Below are 21,421 nucleotides of genomic sequence, written 5' to 3'. Positions count from 1 at the left end.
AAAAAAAAAAAAAAAAAAAAAAAAGGAGACTATGAGAAATCAATACAACAGCTGCTACATGATGCAAAGAATAACAAGATTAACTAGAGTCCAAAAAAAGTAGGTAATAACACATTAAAAAAAAAAAACTATTCACTGATGTCTTAGCAGAAAACTTCCCCAGTTGGGGGGGGGGACATATCGATAACTGAGGCATACAGAACTCCAATTGGCAACTACCAAAAACAATCTATAGTCAGGCATATCATAGTCAAGACCCCTAGAAATTCAACATAAGAATACGCTTTTAAAAGCTGTTAGGAAAAAGAAATAAATCATCTATAAAGGAAAGTCCGTCAGGATCACAGCTGACTTCTCAGTAGAAACCCTCAAGTTAACAAGAGCTTGAAGTGAGGTATTTCAAGTTCTAAAGGAAAACAACCTTTAACCCAGATTGATGTACCCTGTAAAACTTTTTTTTTTAAAGTTGAGATGCATTTTTTCTTTGGGGGGGGGCTGGCTCAAGATGCCTTAAGGGCAGGTCTGATAAGGTATGAGGATCTGGGGCTCGAACCACAGCATCCTGAGCCTGACTACTTTGCTTACGCAGGCACTTAAACAACTAAGCTAATGGGCAGCCTCCCTCCCAATAAAATTATCTTTTGGAGTGAATCAGCACTCAAAAATGTTTTGAAGGATATTCTAGAAAGAGAAAACAAGAACTATAACCCCATAAACCCCAACAGAAGGAAATCACCAGGTAAGGCAAACAAGTAAACAGAGGAAGGGAGGTGAAAAAAAAGAGGGGGAGCCAACAACTGGAAAACGACACTCTCTCTCTCTCTTCCCCCAATATCTCTCTCCCTCTCTCTCTCTCTCTCTCTCTCTCTCTCTCTATATATATATATATATATATACACACACACACACATACATATATCTCTATAATTAGTTATAACCATTAATGTCAATAGTCTCAGTTCACCAATAAAAAACAGACTGGGAGAGTGGATCAAGAAGCATGATGCAATACACTGCATACAAGAAACATTTAATTGGGAAAAAAAAAAAACCTCAAAGATTGAAAGCTAAAGAATGGAAAAAACAGTACTCCATTAAGACAGCAGCTCAGAAAGAAGCAAGGATAACTATTCATTTGCAGACAAAGTGAATTTCAAGTCAAGACCAATTAAGGGAGATAAAGATACTACATCCATGTAAAGGGAACAATCTAAGAATATAACAACCTTAAACATAAATGCAACAAATAACATTCACCAATACAAATATCAAAGGACATAAAAATCAAATAAGCCCTAATACAATTGTATTAGAGGATTTCACTATCTCACTGTCACAAAGACAGATTGACTCGACAAAAAAATCAATAGTAAAATATTACAACTAAACCAAACTTTTAAACAAATGGATTTAAGATGTTTAGAGTGCCCCACTGTACAACATCAAAGTACACATTCTTCTCAGCTGTACACAGGATAGTATTTGCAAAGGAATTGATATTATCCCATGAATATTATCAGACCATACTGCAAGGGCCAGCCAGATACTCAACAGACAAAGTGCCTGAGCTTGCACAGGAACCAGGGCTCAATCCCCAGCACTGTATGCCACACTGGTACCCGCGCCCCTGGGCACACTGAGCTGGCCACAGAGACTTGGCATGGTGGTATACACCTGTAATCCCAGTGCTGGGGTGGCTGAAAACAGGAGGATCGCTACGGGTCCAAGCTACATAGTGAGACCCTGTACCTAAATACCTTTAAAAAATATATTAAATTTTAAAAAACAAAGAATTGGTTATTTGACAGATTAAATAAAATCAACAAACCCTTAGCCAATCTTATCCAAAAAAGGAAAGAGTCAAATCCATGCAGTTAGGAATAAAAAGGATGAAGTCACAACAGATGCTGCAGAAATCCAGAAAATCATCTATACCTACTTCAAAAACTTATATTCTAGTAAGATGGAAAAAACAACCTAGAAATGTTGGCACAGGCCTATAAATCCAGCACAAGGAGACTGAACCAGAAGGATTGCTGAGTTTGACACCAGCCTGGGTTAAAAAGTGAGCTCAAGGTCAGCCTGATCTGCGTAATAAGACTTTGTCTCAAGACGGGAAAAAAAAGAAAGAAAAATAAAATGCAGAAGAAATATAGAGATTCCTAGACACATGAATTATCACAGTTAATCAAGAAGATATAATAATCCTAAGTAAAACAATATAAATCAATGAAATCAAAGATGTAATTAAAAACCTACCAACAAAGAAAAACTCAGGTTCTAACAGATTCAATGCTGAATTCTGTAAGAAATTTAGAGAAGGCAACACCAACACTGCTCAAACTCACAACTGAAATTGAAAGGGAAGCAATACTACCAAATTCATTCCTGAAAGCAAGCATTACTCTCACACAAAAACAGGAGATGGACCCAACCAATAAAGAGAGCTACACACCAATCTCCCTAATGAACATAGCTGCAAAAATCCTCAATAAAATACTGGCAAACAACGCAACAAATCATCAGGAAGACTATTCACTATAACAAAGTGGGATTCATAACAGGGACACAGGGATGGTCCAGCAAACATAAATCAGTAAGTGTAACATACCACATTAATAGAGCCAAAGACAAAAATCATAAGATCATCTCAGAAATGCAGAAAAAGTTTTTGACAAAGTCCAGCACATTCATGAAAAAAAAAAAAAAAACACTATAGAAAATCGAAATAGATGGGTCTTTATCTCAACTTAATAAAAGTCATCTACGACAAACCAACAGCCGGCATCATACTAAATGGACAAAAACTGAAAGCTTTCCCTCTATAATCAGGAACACAACAAGGACGTCCATTGTCTCCACTCTTACTCAACATAGGCCTGGAAAACTAGCCAGAGCAATCTGAGAAGAGGAAGAAATAAAAGGAATAATGCTTGGGAAGGAAGAAGTGAAATTATCACTAGTTGCAGACAACGATACTCTACATAGAAACCTACAAACACCCCAAAAACAACCTCCACTAAAAAACTATTACACTAATTAAGCAAATTCAGTAGAGTAGCTGGCTATAAAGCTAACACTCAAAAAAAGCATTCCTATACCTGAATAACAAATTCATTGAGAAAGAAATTACAGAAAAAACGAAATGCCTAGGAATCAATCTAACGAAGGAAATGAAAGACCTCTTTGTTGAAAATTACACTACTCTGGGACCAGGCAGATGGCTCAGTGGAATAAGTGCTTCCCTGTCAAGCACAAGGGCCTGAGTTCAATCCCCAGTTCTGCACCCCCCCAAAAAAATTAAGAAGATTGAAGAAAATATCAGAAAATGGGAAGATGTCCCTTCTTACAGCTAGGAAGAATCAATATAGTGAAAAGAAGGCCGGGAAGATAGCTCAGCAGCATAAGTGCCCGCGTGGTAAGTGCAAGGTCCTGAGTTCGATCCCCAGCACACACATACACACACACATACACACACACACACACACAGGTTTTTTTTTAATTATTTATTTATGTGTGTGTGTGTGGCCAGCTCAATCCACGGGGGGGGGGGGGGGGGCTGGCTGGCATGTGGTGCTGGGGGATTGAACCGTGGTCCCTGTGCTTTGCTGAGCTTGTTCTAAGTAGGTGCTGTAGACCACTGAGCCACCTCACCAGCCCCCACAAAAGGTTTTGCATAGCAAGAGAAGCCACCAAGAGACTGAAGAGACAAATTATAATGTGGGAAAAATGTTTGAAAGATGTTTCTCAGGCAAAGGTTTACGATCAAGAATGTATAAAGAACTCAAAGAAAAATCAGACCTACCAAATTTAAAGACCCAATCCAAAAATGGGCATCAGAGATGAAGACAAACTTTTCAGATGAAGAATTACAAACAACAAATACATATATGAAAAAATGCTCAACATCACTGGTTATTCAAGAGATACAAATTAAAACAACACTGAGATACCATCTTACCCTGGAAAGAATGGCTATTATCAAGCAACCAAGGACTCTTTTCCACTGTTAGAAGTGCAGATATACAACCACTGTGTAAATCAGTGTGAAAATGTCTCAAAAAACTAAGACTGGAGGTCCCATTTGATCCAGCTATTCCCCTTCTATGTATCTTCCTAGAAGAATTAAAAACATCATACCAGGGGCTGGAGAGATGGCTCAGTGGTCTAAAGCACCTACTTGGAACAAGCTTGGCTAAAGCACAGGGACCGCGGTTCAATCCCCCAGCACCACATGCCAGCCAGCCCCGCCCCCTGGTGGGCTGAGCTGGACACACACACACAAATGTAAAAAAAAAAAAAAAAAAAATCATACCATGTGTATAGCAGCACAAATTGTAACAGCTAATCTTAGAGACAAACCAAATGCCCATCAACTGAAGAAGGGATTTAAAAAATGTGATCTTTTTATAAATGGCCCACTACTCAGCCATTCTATAAAATGGATAAACTGGAGAATTTTATAGGTAAATGGATGCAACTTTGCGACTACACTCACAAGTGAAACATTATCTCCTCAGTGTGAGAAGCTGGAAAAGTAAATGTGATCTAAAATGTACAATAGATATTGTAAAATGGGAAGAAACGTCAAAAGGAAAGAAAAAGTGGTTTAGGAGACTCAGAAAAAAGAAGGAAGGAAAAAGCTTATTAACCATTGTTACCCTCTTATATTAACCATTGTTACCCTCTTATCATATTTAGAATTTTTTTCTTTAAAATAAAATTTAAGGGGCCAGGGAGATGGCTCAGTGTTAAGCACTTCCCTCCTGAGTTCAATCCCCAGTTCCACCAAAAATAAATAAGTAACATAAAATAAAATTTTAAAAAATAACAACAAAACCCAGTCATGGTGGCACATACCTATAATCTCAGTACTACAGAGGCTAAGGCAGGAGGGTCACCATGAATCTGAGGCTAATCTAGGCTACAAAATGAGTTCAACCTGAACTTCATAGCAAGAACCTGTCTCCAAAAACCAAAATAAACTATCAAAACATGCTGCCTCTTTTGATTTAAATTACTTCAACTCAAAAATTCTACACTTCAAACTTTTAATATATGATCTTTTAATAGGATCATCCACGAATTTGACCTAAAGAGACTACTGTGTCCCAATATTTATGTTCAGATAAAACTTCCGTAAGTCACTTCAATACCTTAACATTCAATAAGATGTTAATAAATGAACTGAAATGTATGATGCTTTTCCCACTTCCTAAACGGAAATGTGTCTTACAATTAATGGTTTGTCTTAGTTTAGTTGGCAGTATTCTTTTTCTTCTTAATGGTACTAAACTAATAGTATATCTATGGACTCCAAGGTTCAAAGAAACAAGATACTAAGCTTTCCAAAACTTCTGCAAAAATCATTAGGTTGATTTTTTTTATTGCAAATACATCTGATTGCAAGAAACTAAAATGTAAACTAAATTCTCAAAAGTTCCTAACTGGGCAGGGGAGAAGGTTTCAGTAGAATAAGTGCTTCCCTGGCAAGCGCAAGGGCCTGAGTTCAATCTCTGGTTCCACAGGGGGGAAAAAAAGTTCTCAACATAATTGGGTCTTACTACGTAGATCAGACTCATAGCGATCCTCGTGTTTACAGCCTCCCGAGTGCTGGGATTACAGGTGTGCGCCACCATGTCCAGTCTCAATCACTGTCTCAGAGAGATCCAGAGATGGGATCAGCAGGGCAGGCCCAGGGATCTAACCCCCAGCTCCTGCCTCTGTCTAAGCAGGCAGCTTTAATCCACTGAGCTATTTGGCCAGCCCATAATAAAGAAAATAAGCACAATACTGTTATTGTATTTAAATGCCAGAATACTTGAAATATTTAGAAAATAAAATGATAAAATATAAAATGTGTTTAATGTTTAAGAGAACCGGAAGAACAACAAAAATAAAAACAGGAAAGATATATTTAAAAAAATTTTTAATAGTTCAAATAAACTAGGAATGTCCAAAATGTTGTTTTTAAATATGTATTTTTTAAATCTTGCATGGCCCCATTGTCCCCATGGCCTTTTCAAGTCCATCAGATCCCAAAGAGCGCTCAATAGAGCCAAGCTGCTGACTGCCCCAAATGTATTAACTGTGAGATCTTGACCATATTAAGTAGCCACTCTGTGCAACCTCTGTAAAATGTAGGTAACAGCCTTCATCACAGGATTAAACGAGTTAATATATATAAACACTGAAATCACTACTAAGCATATTTAAGTTTTATGAGTTATTCTTATTTATCAGCCTCTTATAGAGGGAAAGAAAATTCCATATTTAATGTTTAGACAAGGAATGCCTTAACCATTATTCTGTTACTATTTATAACTATATTATATATGAACAGAACACATATAAGATAGAATGCAATTTACTATTTAATTTATAAATATCACATACTTCAACAGCCTAATCTATGAAACCCCAGCAGCCAATTACATAAAAGAACCTTGAAAATCAAATATTAATTGAAACCAATCTCTTTTGATAATCTCATCAATTATTTTAAATTCATAAAATAGAGGTTTCATTAGCGGTTAATTCATTTTAATTGTTTTCTTTCCAGTGGCATTTTATACTGCTAAAAGACTAGCAAAAGATGTAAAATTTTATTTATAAATGTTTAAATAGTTTTATTATTTGTTAAGTACTGAAAAAGTAGAATTTATTTTATTAAGAAAGTGAAAATCTTTACTGACTGCATTTTTTCTAAGTTGAAAATGATTTTTTTTCCCCCAGCGGGGAGGGGGTGTGTGCACACCTGGCTCAGTCTGCCTTAAGTGGTGGGGACTGAACCACAGTATCCAGCACCTGACTGCCATTTGCTTGAGCAGGCGCTTAAACAACTGAGCTAACATGCAGGCCCCCAACTGCATTTTTAGTAGTGTCCATTACAAAATTTTAAATGAACTTAAAGGTGACACATTATACAGTCTTCCAGATATTCAAGTCTCTATATTCAAAACCTGAAAACTAACATCACTAGAACTATTTTAAGATTATTTTTCAGAATTTGTATCATAGAATATATTTATATAACTCAGTGGCATAGTGCTTGCCTGGCAAGCACAAGGTCCTGAGTTCAATTTCTGATACCAAAAATAAATAAATAAAACACATGCTAAGAAATGTCATAGATTTTGTACTCCATCAAACCAAGATCAGTTTGAAAGTTTGAGTTGTCCTTGCTGCCCAACGGGGCTATTTATCAAGCAGGAAAGTGATTTTAGAGGAAAAAGTAAACTCATAAAACACTGTAAGTTCCCTGACCAGTAAAATGAGGTCCTGTCTAAGCAAACACATAATTTTATACCAAAATAAGCAGGTGCCAAAATACATGCTTAAACAACTTAATAATTCTTTGGCATTATGCATGTATTTATACTTTTAGAATCTATGGAAAATGGTATGACTTTGCATTCACATTCGATAACACTAACTGTATTTCAGTATTTCCTTGATGATTACTTTGACCTATCACAAAAAGTAACAAAATGGTAGCTATGTAAAATTTAGGGGAAGAGCCAGGTGTGGTGGTGCATATCTGTAATCTTAACACTGGGAGGCTGAGGCAGGAGGATCATTGTGATTTTGAGATCAGCCTGGGCTACAAAGTGAACTCATGGCCAGCCTAAACTACACAGTGAGACCCAGTCTCAAAAAGAACTCCCCAAAAATTTAGGGAGACCATACTATGTGTCAAGTACCATTCTATGTCCTTTTGTCATCATTTTCTATAATAGAGAATGTGCCATGTTAAAAAATCACTTTCAAGTAATTCCCAGGGCATACGTTCCAGTGTAAGAACACTAGCAAAGAAAAATAACTCCAAGATGAGGACAGTCATTAAGATTCAGAAGTGGTCCTAAAAACTTCTGCTGAGGACAATCTCCTTCAAGTATTGCTTCATGAATCCTCTGACTTTGTGCTACCATTTTACAACATCAGTCTGTTAGAGCAAGCTTTTACCTTGTATGCAATGCTTGTGATCTTGCATTACCTGAATACACAGAACCTAGGACTGTTTAAATCTCAGCTAATGCTCTACACAACTGAACCAGTGGCATGGCCTGATGTACCAAATTTTGCACACATGAAGGACTATCACTTCTGCCTTTTCTATTTTCCCAATCATCCTTACATTTCAAAAAGATCAGAGTTGAAACCTCAAATATTCTTGGTCTCATGATCTTATGACACAGCAAAATAGGTCATCTTCTATGTCACTGCTCTCTGGCTTATTACAGAGACCAAGAGAAATCTTTTTAGAATTTACCTATTTAAACATCACCTCTCCTTAGGCATGGAATACAATTTAACTGCTTCACTAGAATATAAAAATAAGAATTACTGCAGTAATGGTTCAACTAACAATTTTTAAGCAACTGTCCTAGTCTTTGTTAGACAAAAGCACAATGGAACAGACCCACCTCTCAGGGAAAAAGTTTCATAATGTCAACAGAATAAAGGATATCCAATTATCTGTAAGTGAAATTATCATCCATGTAACTACAATCTACATAAGATTTGTCAGAACCAATTATTTTCTTGTGAAAATAAAATTAAAATGAGTAACTTGTTTTATTCTTGTACTCGTTGTTTTTGACCTCTGCTCAAATTCATTTGCATATCTAATGAAGTCAAACTGTTTTCTCCTCCTACTTTTTCTTTGTTCAAGAAAGTGTTAATTCAAAACTAGGTGTTACGGGGGCCTGGAATACGGGGGCCTGGAATATAGCTCAGCATCACAACAGCTGCCTAGGCAAGTGTAAGGTCGTGAATCCAATTCCAGATATGGGATGGGGGGGTGCCCACTGGGTGTTATTTAGGACAATTTATAGGATTTCTCATATTAAGAATTTCAGGGCCGGGGAGATAGCTCAGAGGCATAAAAGTGCCTATCTGACAAGCACAAGGTCCTGAGTTTAATCCCCGGTGCCAAAAAAGAAAAAAAAAAAAAAGAATTTCAAAAGTTAACACTACATCTTATTTCACTAAATTCTGCTTTTTACAGGAAGTAATGTAAATTTTTTTTATTCTATTTTTCCTCATTCAGTATTTATTGATGCTAATTATCTCTCCAAAATCTCCCCATATCCCCCAAAATGATATTATCAAGTATTCCAGAATTGAATGTAAAACATTTGGTAACAGTTATCAAGGACTACCTCATTGAGCCGGGGAAATGGCTCAGTGGAATAAGCACTTGCATGGCAAGTACAGGAACCTAAGTTCAATTCCCGGTTCCAAAAAAAAAAAAAAAAAAAAAAGCCTCAAAGACTACTTCATTGAGACTTTTGGTAGTAAAAGTCAAAGTATTCTGACTATCTTAAAACATAAAAGACAACTGAGCTGAAGGTTAACAGGAACTGACCTATTACATAAATATCTCTTGAAATGCTACTTTTTCAATACCTGGATTTCACTTACTCTAATTGTTTTTTTGTTTTTGTATCGAGGACTGCACTCAGGACCTTGCGCTTGCCAGGCAGGCTCACTTACTCTAACTGGTTCAGTTCTTGGAAGATGTGGGTTTTAGGCAATATGCCATCAACTCCATCAGTCACAAAGGACACAACTAACCTTCTGCTCTGTTTGCAAATGTTCACATCTTTCTTTCTCTTCATTAAGTTCTCCTTCCATTCTTCCAACTTGTTCTCGAAGTTGCGCTGTTTCTTTTTCCAGGACAGAAATTAACTTTAACAATTCTTCTTTTTCTTTCATAGTTTTCTCAATTTTCAACTGTAAAACAAAAATTGAAAGTGAATTCTTTCTCTTTCTTCTGGCGGAACTGGGGATTAAACTCAGGCCCTTGTGCTTGCCTGGGAAGTGCTCTTATTCCACTGAGCCATCTTCTCCACCCCGAATTGTTTCTTAATCCTAAAATATTTCTACATTAGTTTTCCATCTCAAAAACTAGTGAAGCTAGTCACAGAAATAATTTTTATTTTCAACTTACTTCATACCAGTCAGCCAACTAATGTTAATCATAAATTTGAACTTTATTTTGGTAGCGCAAAGGAGGAAATACTGAAAGAATAAAATGAATGAAATTTATAATAAGATTGCCCACTAATCTATTTCCAAATCCATACTGAAAATAAGGTACATTAACATTTGTCGGTGAATTTATTATTTAGTGGGCTTCTTTACCCAGACTAAATAACATAAGAAAATGTGTAGTTCTCTAACTCAAACCTATGTGATATCTTTTAATCTACTAAGAACTTCCCTGTGTGTGTTACATAAGGCCTTCACCTGTAGAATTATTATTAAAGGTTTAGTTCTTCAAAGTACTGAAGATTTTATATGTATATATGCTTTTTTTTTTTTTTTTGGCGGAACCAGGGATCGAACTCAGGCCCTTGCGCTTGCCAGGGAAGTGCTTATTCCACTGAGCCATCTCCCCGGCCCCTATATATGCTTTTTTAAATAAAATATATATAAGCATATATATATACACACACATATACACACATACACATATATATGCTTTTATTACACTATATTAAAATGTAAAAATAGAAATTTTGTGACAAAAATCAGACTACAAAATAATAAAAGTATGAGTAATTCTTAATGGAAGTAAATAATAGTTTCTCAGTTCTGGAAAATCTGAACTCCAATACTGTAAAACAAAACCAAAAAAAAAATTACTAAATTAAAAGTAATGGGCTGCGGAGATAGCTCAGGGTATAAGTACTGCCTGGCAAGTGCAAGGTACTGAGTTCGATCCTCCGTACCACAAAAAATTAATTAATTAATTAAAGGTATCTAAAATAGTAGTAAATAAAATAGCAATATTCCTCTTACCACAAGAAGTTTTTGCTTCCAACCAAGAAATAATGTAGTCTCAGAGGAAGGAAGACTTTGCAAAGGAGACCTCATAGGTTAAAAAAAAAAAAGTAATTTTCCCCAGTATACCCCCCAAATTAAGTTTTCCAATGTCATAGGATCATAGAATCAAACTGTTTCAACCTAAAATGGTTTGAATAGCTGAAAACTTTTAGAATGACCCTTTTACCTTTACCAAATGACCAAATCAAAATGCCAAGAGAAACACTTCAGAGAAAAGTATAATCATTAAATTTCTATAATACTTTACATGTTTTTAAAATGATTTGCAGATTACAAGTGACACACAATAAAATCAAAAGAAAATTAGAGCCAAGATATTACCATAAAGATTAACAACATTATTAATTTAATACTATTAAATGTAGTTCAAAATTCATTGGCAGATTTAAAAAATGAAAATACATCCTGACACTCCAAAACAGAAACATTACCAGTAAAGCACTTCTTCCCAGTGATTTAACTTATACACACTTTAGTTTACTAAAGTTGAAATAGAAATATTTTCAAATTTATTTAAGAATGTATATAAATCTGACTTCTGTCCCAAACTTCTATGCAGGGGTCAGGGGTTCAATCCTCCTGCTTGCCTTGGCGGCCCCACCTGAGGGCATGCTGAGATGGTGATTGAGACTGGGTACAGTGGTGCACGCCTGTAATCTCAGCTCTTGGGAAGCTGAAACCAGGAGGATCACTACGAGTCTAATCTGTGTAATGAGACCCTGTACTAAATACATTTCTTAAAAAAAGGATAGTCTAAAAAAAAAGTCTTTCAGTTATTCTTACTATCATACCAAGAAAATTAAAAATTATTTTGTATAGCTGGCTATGTGGATATATGCCTATAGTCCTAGGTACTCAGGAGGCTAAAGCAAAAGGATAAAAGTTTTAGGCCTGCCTGGGCAATCAGTAAGACCCTTATCTCAAAATAATAAAATACAAAGGGCTGGACACGCAGCTGAGCACTCCTTGGGTTCAATCTCTAGTATCACAAAACATAAAATAAAAATAATTTTGTACAATCCAATAGATAAGCTATAGTCAAACATCACTTAATATACCCAAAATGTCTTTTTTAGGACATGATCTCATCCAGGATTACACATTATAAGACTGTGTCATTAATCACTTTTAATGTTAACAGCACCCCAGGATTAGTTTTGTATCGCATTAAATAAAACCGTTAAAGACTAATGAATGTTGAAATTTAAGATTTGTCAAAAGAAAGGGGTCAGATCATAAACATTTTATCTCACATATATTTACTTAAGAGACAGAAATTTAAATTCTTCATAATACCTTTGTGGAAAAGGAAGAGAAATAGACATGCTATATCCCAACTTACTTGTTAAAAAAAAAAAAAAAGCAGCACAAGAAAGATGCTGATACCAAGAGGCTCACCATTTCTGTTAAGAGTGCTTGGAATCAGGGTGGTCTAACAAGTATTCCAAAAATTGCAATATAAATGCTAACTTACATTCTTCTCAGGAGCTAGGCTTGTTTCAGCATCTTTGACTAGCACTCAAATACTAGACTAAAAACCTTGATCATCAGGCAGCTGTCACCACAAACTGTTTTAGTCACCCTATAAAGTTGCAGTTCTTTATTTAAGATAAGAGAGGAATTTCTGGAAAGGGAAAGATACGGGAGAATTCATGATAAAAATTCTAATCCTCTAGTTTGATTGTCTAATAAAAGTATTACAAGGTCTTTTTTTTCTAGTTTCTGTTCTTTAAGGTAAGTAAAGGAAAATCAAAGATACCAAACATTTACGCATGTAAAAGGATTCATTTGACTATAAAGAAACAGTGATGGTCTGCAACAGATGAAATAGGAATGTAAATTTTAATAAATATACAGTGGCAATCTAAAAAATGATTTTTCTTACTATTACAATAAAAGGCACTAAACACAATCATTAACACAAATGTAGCATTCTAGCTTTTAGATATAGGATAAAGATACTCAAAAATAGGGTCACAGAATAAGAAAAGAATGTCATCTTAGTTTTTCTTTCAAAAACTACTAAAAATTCAAGCATCCAGTAGCACGAGACTAGCCAATGACATATCTTCACAAAATTCAACTTAAAAAAAAAAAAAAAGACTGAGACTGTCTATGTTTTCTTTTAAATTGAAGTTAATCTATGCTTATCCATTTGATCAGATAAACAAGGAAAAGAATCACTCTAAAAATGCTTAACCTAAATCAGGAGACAGGAATGCCTCCTCACTCCCTGCCATTGTTGAGAAAAAATATGCACACAGTGTAGGAAAATAAAGTTCACATTCATTAGAATTAGATTTACTGCCTTATGCCACTCTCCCAATCAGCTTTATCCCTCAAATCACTACTATGTAACAATCAACGGATTAGGTCACCATGAAAGAAGAAAAATTCGGCCAAGAGCACATTAGGAAAACTTAGACATAAATTCTCTCAATAAAGATTTACTGCAGTATCTACTACAAAAAAAAAAAAAAAAAAAAAAGACCTATCTGCTACACACAAAATGAGACAGGGAACAGTCCCCATCACCACAGAATCAAGAAAAGAATTATAGAAGCCAGGCAGGGTGACACATGACTGTAATCCCAGCATTTAGAAGGCTGAAGCAGGAGGGTCACTGTGAGTTCAAGGCCAGCTTGGACTACATAGAAAGACCCTGTCTCAAAATATAAATGGAGGATGGGCGGGAGGCACCAGCACAAGATGGAGGGGAAAGGAGCTACGAATAGCCACCTAGAGGCCATGGAGTCAGCAATAGCCAAGGTAACCCAGCTAGCCAAGCTGTACCACACTCCCAAGGTGGCCACCAAGGAGACTCATGATGACAATGATACTGCCACAGTTTGAACCAACAGTTTCTCTTCTCAAGCAGGAAATTAAAATGGAGGAAGATGAGAACGGAGAGAAGTTGGAAAAGCAGTGAGGCCTCTAAACTTCTCTCCTCTTCATTTTCTTTTTTAAACTTCACCCTCCCCCTTTTCTTTTGGCTTTATTTTTAATTGCTTTGTTTCTACAAGGGACTTTATATAAAGAACTGAATTCCAATATTTGAGCCATTTTTTGTTTGTTTTTTCCTAAGTTTTTATGGTATTGAAGATGACTTCAGAAAATCCATTCCCCAGTTATGAAAATGTACTGTGCTTTCTCTTCCATAGTGGAAATACTTATAGTCATAATAAGTATTTATAGTCATCAAAAATAGTAAATAAAAAAATGCATTTGAAACTTAGACCAGGAAAAAATAAATAAATATATATAAGTATATATTTGCCTCTCAGTCCCCTAAGTGTTTGGGATCACAGGCACACGCCACCGTGCCTAGCTAAAGCTTCTGATTTTTGTAAACACTCTTATATAACCTGAAAATTCTCAAAATGCATACTCTGTCATTGCTGATACCAACCTCAAGAAGGCCAGCTTTTGTGGTCACCACCAACATGTCAGAACTTCCTTCATCTTCCATAGTAAGCAACTCTTCAACTGGAGAAGCGGCTCGAAACTGGAAGGGTGTACTGGCTCCACGAATTTCACCCTTATGGGTAACGTAACAGAACTGGTAAAATTCTCCATCATCATTTGGAAGATAATATCCTAAGAGATAGTTAACAAAAATTATTAAACTTTATACCATAAAATCAATGTTCTTTAAATTTAAGAATATTTGTCATCTCTTAAAAAAAAAAAAAAAAAGAGTATACTTCCCTGGCAAGAGCAAGGGACTGAGTTCAATCCCCGGTTCCATAAAAAAAAAAAAAAAAAAAAAAAAAGAGTATTTGTCATCTCTTATTCTCACACTATTCTCAGCACTTATCTGTATTCATTTTTTCCTCCTATCATTCACAAATATATCTGTGGAACTAGTATCTACCATCCTTCTCAAACATACTCAAAATTCTCATCTCTGCAGTCTAAATTTATAAAATAGGCTTTCTCCCCGTATTTTCACTAATAACAACTTGAGTAGGGGAGGCAAGTATGTACTTCATGAGGGAAACAGACTGGAGGAGCAGCAAGGGAAGACCCAGAATAAAAATCTAAGGAGGTCAGGAGTGAGGATGGCAACAAGCCACTTAAAGAAACTTTCCTTTCCCTCCTATTTAATGTAGATGTAAAAAGGAGATATTAACTAGACTATGCTATACATGAAAAAAAAAAAGGATGTGATCCACTGGTGTATTACACCAAAAATAAGCTCTGGAACCACACAGAGGAATCACAAGATCTACTGGGGATTTCCAGCTCTACCACTATTCACTTAACTTCCTTGGGCACAGGTACCTGTCTTGAGAAAAAAATGACAGCAAGTCATCTATCTCAGAGTTCCTACATATCTACAGATAACATATTTATATTATTCAGACATTGACAAAAAAGACATTCAATATTACTACTTCCCTTCTTCTGTCAACTGTTATGCTCAAGATAATGTAGTAAATATCATGTACTCCCCCCGACCCTGGTTTGAGAAAGGTATGGTACTTCTTGGGCACTCTTTCAAAAGAGCATATAACTTTAATCATATGAAAACAGCAAACAATCCAGGAGGCTGAGGCAGCAGGATCGCTGTGAGTTTAAGGCCAGCATGAACTACAAAGCAAAATCCTGTCACAAAAAAAACAAAGGGAGATAAATAACTACATGTGACACAGGAATAGGGTTTAGGGGCTGGCGAGATGGCTCAGTGGTCTAAAGCACCTACTTGGAACAAGCTTGGCAAAGCACAGGGACCGCGGTTCGATCCCCCAGCACCACATGCCAGCCAGCCGCGCCCCCTGGTGGGCTGAGATGGCCACACACACACACACACACACACACACACACAATAAATAAATAAACTTTAGGAATAGGGTTTAGACTCAAGAACAGAAAAAAGTATTAGTGGCAACATTGATGAAATATTTCAAATATGGTTTATAATTTGGCCAGGAGTATTGTGCCATTGTTTAAGTATTAGTGTTTAAAATAAATGTACCTGGGGAGATAGCGCAGTAGAATAAGCGTTTGCCTGGCAAGCACAGGGTCCTGAGTTCAATCCCCAGTACCACCAATAAATAAATAAATAAACAAATAAATAGGGGGCCAGGGAGATGGCTCAGTGGAATAAGCGCTTCCCTGGCAAGCACAAGAGTCTGAATTCAATCCCCAGTTCCACTAAAACATAATAAATAAATAAATAATAAAAAATAAAATAAAATACATCTACTATGGTTACACCAGATGTTGATACTAGGAAAAGCTGAACAAATTCTTTTTAAATGATATCCAGCCAGGTAGGGCGCTGCACTCCTGTAATCCCAGCATTCCAGAGGTTAAACCAGGAGGATCATGAGAGAGTTCAAGGCCAACCTGACCTGCATAGTGAGACCCTGTTTCAAAGATACAAAAAATCAACAACCCTAATAGTTTTGAATATAAAGAATTTAGCATTGTGTGTTTTGTTTCCTTTTGCTTTGTTTTATTTGTAGTGGTAAAGATTAAACCCAGGGCCTTTACGATGAGCTCATCCAGTGAGCTGCTTAGACTAGCTCTGGGATGCTAATGTCTCTGCCTCTGAGACTACTGGGATTATGGGCATATACCATCACACCTAGGCTAGCAAAATGTCTTAAAAACTCACCCTCTCCTAATACCTATTGTTAAATTTATTTACTAATCCATAGCAAAGTACATTTACGTATAGTCACTATTTATTTTAAAAGCCTAAACAGTAGACAGTCTTGATTAATTAGCACTGATATCACAACTTTAGAAATTTTACAATAAACATTCAAAGGTCTAAGACTTGGTTTTTGTTTGTTTGTTTGTTTGTTTGCTTGCAGGGGGAGGCCTTCTTGAGATAGGGTCTCATTATGCAGTTCAGGCTGGCCTCAAGCTCACTTTGTACACCAGGCTGGTCTCAAACTTGAAAAATACAAGTGCTGGGATTACAAAAATGTGTGCCACCATGCCCTGCCAAAGGTCTAAAACGTTAAAAAAAACAAAACTCTCAGCAAGGCCTGATGGTGCATACCTGTAATCTCAGTACCTGAGAAGCTGAGGCAGGAGGACTTCATATAGTTCCAGGCTATCTGGCAATTTAGCAACTTAGGCAGACCCTGTCTCAAAATAAAAAGGGGCTAAGATGTAGCTCAGTGGGAAAACCCTAGGTTCAATCCCCAATAAAAGGGGGTTAAAAACTCAGTAAAATAAGTTTGCTAAACTGCTAAGGTACAATACCATTTGAGATCCATGTAACCAAGTGGAGTGATTCATGCTTGTGATCACAGTTACTTGGGAGGCTGAGGCAAGAAAATCTCAATGAGGGCCTACCCCTTAGCTCAGTTGTTTAAGTGGCTGCTTCAACAAAGCAGTCAGCCTGAGGTTGCTGTGGTTCGATCCCCATAACTCCAGCCAGCCAAACATGCCCTGAGGGCATTCTGAGCCAGCCCCCCCACCAAAAAAAAAAATCCTTCCACCATTTTTGGGGCCAGGGAGATGGCTCAGTAGAATAAGCTCTTGCCTGGCAAGAACAAAGGGCCTGAGTTCAATCCCCGGTTCCGCTAAAAAAAAAAAAAAGACAATCTCAAATTCAAGGCCAGGCTAGGCAACTTAGTAAGATACTGTCTCAAAATAACATGAAGGCGATAAGGGGATAGGGAAGCTCTACAGTCAATATCAGTATCCTCAAAAACAGAGATGGGGAGAGTAATTATTCAAAATTGCAAATTAAACCTACTTATCTAGCAAATCTGTTGTCACATTATTAACAATGAAAGGAAAACATACACAACCAAACACTGAGTCAAATTTTATAACCTTAATAGCACTGTTAATATTTTAATAAACAAGGAACCATCAAAAATGACATATAGCCGGGTGTGGTAGCACACCCTGTCATCTCAGCACTTGAAAGGCTGAGGTAGTAGATCGTTGCAAGTTCGAGACCAGCCTGGGCTACAAAGTGAGCTCAAGGCCAGCCTGAACTGCACAGTAAAATCCTGCTCCCCTACAAAAAAAAGAAAAAAGAAAAAAAAGTTGTTATATTTATTAGCTTATTTGGAGTTTACATTTTAGGTGAGACCCACAAAATCAGCTAAGTGATGTGGATTGTGTTTTTAAAAATTCTTCTAGCTCTAGGGGCCAGAAAGATAGCTCAGTTGAGTAAGTGCTTTCCTGGGAAGCTCAAGGTTCTGAGTTCAATCCCTGGTACTGCAAAATAAAAAAATTTTCTAGTTCTAACATCTTCTGTGACTATTTTTCCAAGAGTCTATCATGACTTCTGTATATAACAAACAACAAAGTTCTGAGCAGACAGAAGCTTTCATTTTTGTACTTCAAAATTTAACATAAAAATCAATTATTACTGAAATCTTTAAAAAAAAAAAACTAACTGCATTTATGTTTACCTGTCTTCTTTGTGATTGCTGTTGTTGACTGGGGATTGGGTCCAGGGATTCCCAAAGAGCTACAACTTCAGCCCTCTCTTACTCTTTCTTTCTTTCTTTTTTTAATGCAGAACCGGGGATTGAACTCAGGTCCTTGAGCTTGCCAGGGAAGCGCTTATTCCACTGAGCCATCTCCCCGGCCCCTACTCTTTCTTTCTTTTTAGCCAGCTCAGCACATCCTGAGGGTGGGGCTGGAACAGCATGCCAGCGATCAACCGTGGTCCCCCGCACCTGCCTAAGCTTGCCTACGCTGGCACTTTAGACCACTGAGCTATCTCTCCAGTCCCGATTACTGTTTATTTTAAAACAGCATTTCACTAAGTCCCCAAACTGCCCAGACTGAACTGGAACTCTGATCCTCCTATCTCAGCCTCTGGAGTGCTGGGACATTTTTAAGATATAAACAGAAAGAGAATGGGCCTTTGCTTAATCCCTTCTTTTCTCTTACATTTTTAAACTTTTTACTAAGTCATTAAAATATTCAATGAACTTATTTTTAAGGAATATAAACCACAACAAAAACGACTAGAGATAAGTCCATACCTTAAAAAAATTCTGAACATAATAAAATCAGTTTTTAAGCACATGTTTATATTGGTTATCTTTTAAAAGGCTATGTATTTAACAATAAACTACATGCAGTTTTATTGGGGGCAGGAGCTGCTGGGCATTGAACATAAGGCCTTACTCATAATAAGCGCACGCTGAATTGTACCACCAATGCTTAACTTACCTATAGGAACCTAAAGCTGACCATATTAGACTATAAATTTTATCCTATGAATACACTCTTTACTCTTAAATGAAAGAAAACAAGCCAAAACACTACTGTGTTAATTAAATATCACTAAAATATCACAATGGCCTATACTTTATACTTACATTCTTATGATTTTTGCTCAACACAAATACTAGTTGATCTAACTTCAGAACACAACACATACTTCAATGAGAAATTATAAAGAGATACATGTTAACATCAGTAAGACATCTAACACTATGAAGTCCTTACCCTGAAATGCTAGTACACAATTGACTGTTGACCCTTCTACATAATGCTCAGGCATAGGGGACCATAAAAAGGTGTAATAATCACGAGCAGTGCTCCATCCAACCTGAAGAATAACAAAAAAGAGATTATAGGTAAGTAGTTTAATATCAGCCAGACATCTTACAGCATATTTTTTAACTATATCCTAAAGTAAAATGTGTCTTTAATATGTACACAAGTCACGAGCATTTTAACAAGCATGTCCAATGACAATTTTTATTAAGCTATAACCTAAAGCTATAAAAATCTACATAAATTGATTAACAGAGTTTCTACTATGTACCACACAATTTTTCAAGGATAATCTACATATGCATATGAAGAAACTAAAACCTATTTTGCCCGAAGTTTGATACCATTAGTAAAGTGGATTTTAAAATTATTATTTATCTCAAATTTAAGTTTTTTATTTTACACTACCTAGCAGCCTCTAGTTTAAACTCACTAATCTGACTAATCTCTCAACTTTGGCAAATCATGCCTACAGACAATTTGTAAATTTTATAAAAAACATATATCAATCTGTATTGTCCATGTAGATTATACTGTACCAAATACTAAATATTAGGGAGGTTCAAAAACAACTACTAGATAATAATTTGTTAATAACATTCCCAATAAAGTTAAGTATCAGCCACAGATTACACAAGTTCTGATGTTGATTGGCATCAGGATTACACAAAAAAGAATACTAAGCATTAAGTATGCCATTTTTCTCTCAGAACTAATATATAGGGGCTGGAGAGATGGCTCAGTGGTCTAAAGCACCTACTTGAAACAAGCTTGGCAAAGCACAGGGACCGCGGTTCGATCCCCCAGCACCACATGCCAGCCAGCCCGCCCCCTGGTGGGCTGAGCTGGCCACACACACACACACACACACACACACACACTAAATAAAAATAAATAAATAAATTTAAAAAAAAGAACTAATATATAAAACTGTTACCTTCTATTATGAGTGACATTTAATTCAAGAAAACTAGACATAGCAGTAACAGATACAGTTTACGAAATGCTTGTTTTGACGTAGTTATTATATTCATCATATGACCTAAAAAATAAGCAAATGGCAGTCAACCAAGCTCTTAACCATTAAAATTCCCCTCCTGACTCGATAGAAAACGATCTTCTGTGTAGGTTCCCATCTCTGCTGAGCAGGGGGGCTAAGAGCAACCTATTATGCTTTGGTTTGCTAGGTAGTGTGGAGAACAAAGGACTGCTCCCTGAAGCTGTTTGCAGAACATGAGAAACTGCAATACCACAGACACACACCAGAGGGAGGGAGTATAAACTCCTGAAAAAGGAACCTGGCAAATCTGAAATCACACGGAAAAAATGAAAGATGGCATCTTCCAACAAAAGGTTTAAGGATCTTTAAACTTCTAGAATCTCTATGAATTTGGTGAAAGTTTTTCTTATGTAAACAAGGTCTGGAAAAGCTGAAAGTAGTGGATATTTTATCAAATGCACAAAATAGCAAACAAGAAGGAAATATAAACAGAAGATCCAAAGGAACAAAGTTGAGAGTGGGAGTAGTGGCACACACCTGTAATCCCAGCTCTTGGGAGGCTATAAACAGGAGAATCACTACAAGTCTGATCTAATAGTGAGACCCTGAACACCCTGTAGACCCTTCCCTAAAATAAAAAAAATAAGAAATAAAAAAAAGTTAATGCTGAAGAAAGAGCATCGAATTATCTAACCAAAAATCTCAAAATAATTATCTTTTAAAATGTCAGTGAGGGGGCTGAGGAGATAGCTCAGCAGTCTAAGCACCTGCCAGGCAAGCACAAGGACCCGAGTTCAATCCCTGGTACCACATGCCAAGGTGGCCCACAGAGCTGGCCACTGAAACTGGGCGTGGTGGTACACACCTGTAATCTCAGTGCTGGGAAGGCTGAGACAGGAAGATCACTAGGAGTCTAAGCTATGTAACGAGAGACTTTGTATGCCAAATAATAATTTTTTTTTTTTTTTTGGCTCCGAATGTCTTCAGGGCAGGTTTGGCTGGCTTGAGTTGTGGGGATTGAACTACAGCAACCTGAGGCTGACAGCTTTGTGGAAGCAGCCACTTAAAGAACTG

The 21,421-nt window shown here is 36.6% G+C and overlaps 1 protein-coding gene across 4 annotated transcripts in view; it reads right to left on the bottom strand.

Moving 5' to 3' along the window:
- Tax1bp1 (Tax1 binding protein 1) overlaps positions 1-21,421 on the bottom strand; it is an 81,646-nt gene that overhangs the window by 45,340 nt on the left and 14,885 nt on the right. For all 4 annotated transcript variants that reach the window (XM_023709872.1, XM_023709873.1, XM_023709875.1 and 1 more), the window contains exons 3-5: positions 19,297-19,399; positions 14,264-14,451; positions 9,580-9,738 (exon numbers count right to left, since the gene is read on the bottom strand). In XM_023709872.1, the coding sequence (XP_023565640.1) occupies positions 9,580-9,738; positions 14,264-14,451; positions 19,297-19,399 (450 nt within the window). The remainder of the gene's footprint in view (positions 1-9,579; positions 9,739-14,263; positions 14,452-19,296; positions 19,400-21,421) is intronic.

The sequence above is a fragment of the Octodon degus genome, unplaced genomic scaffold (genome assembly GCF_000260255.1).
Source record: "Octodon degus isolate 3935 unplaced genomic scaffold, OctDeg1.0 scaffold00015, whole genome shotgun sequence".
Lineage (NCBI taxonomy): Eukaryota > Metazoa > Chordata > Mammalia > Rodentia > Octodontidae > Octodon > Octodon degus.
Note: the sequence above shows the minus strand (reverse complement) of the source record. Positions and strands in the feature narration are given on the sequence as shown.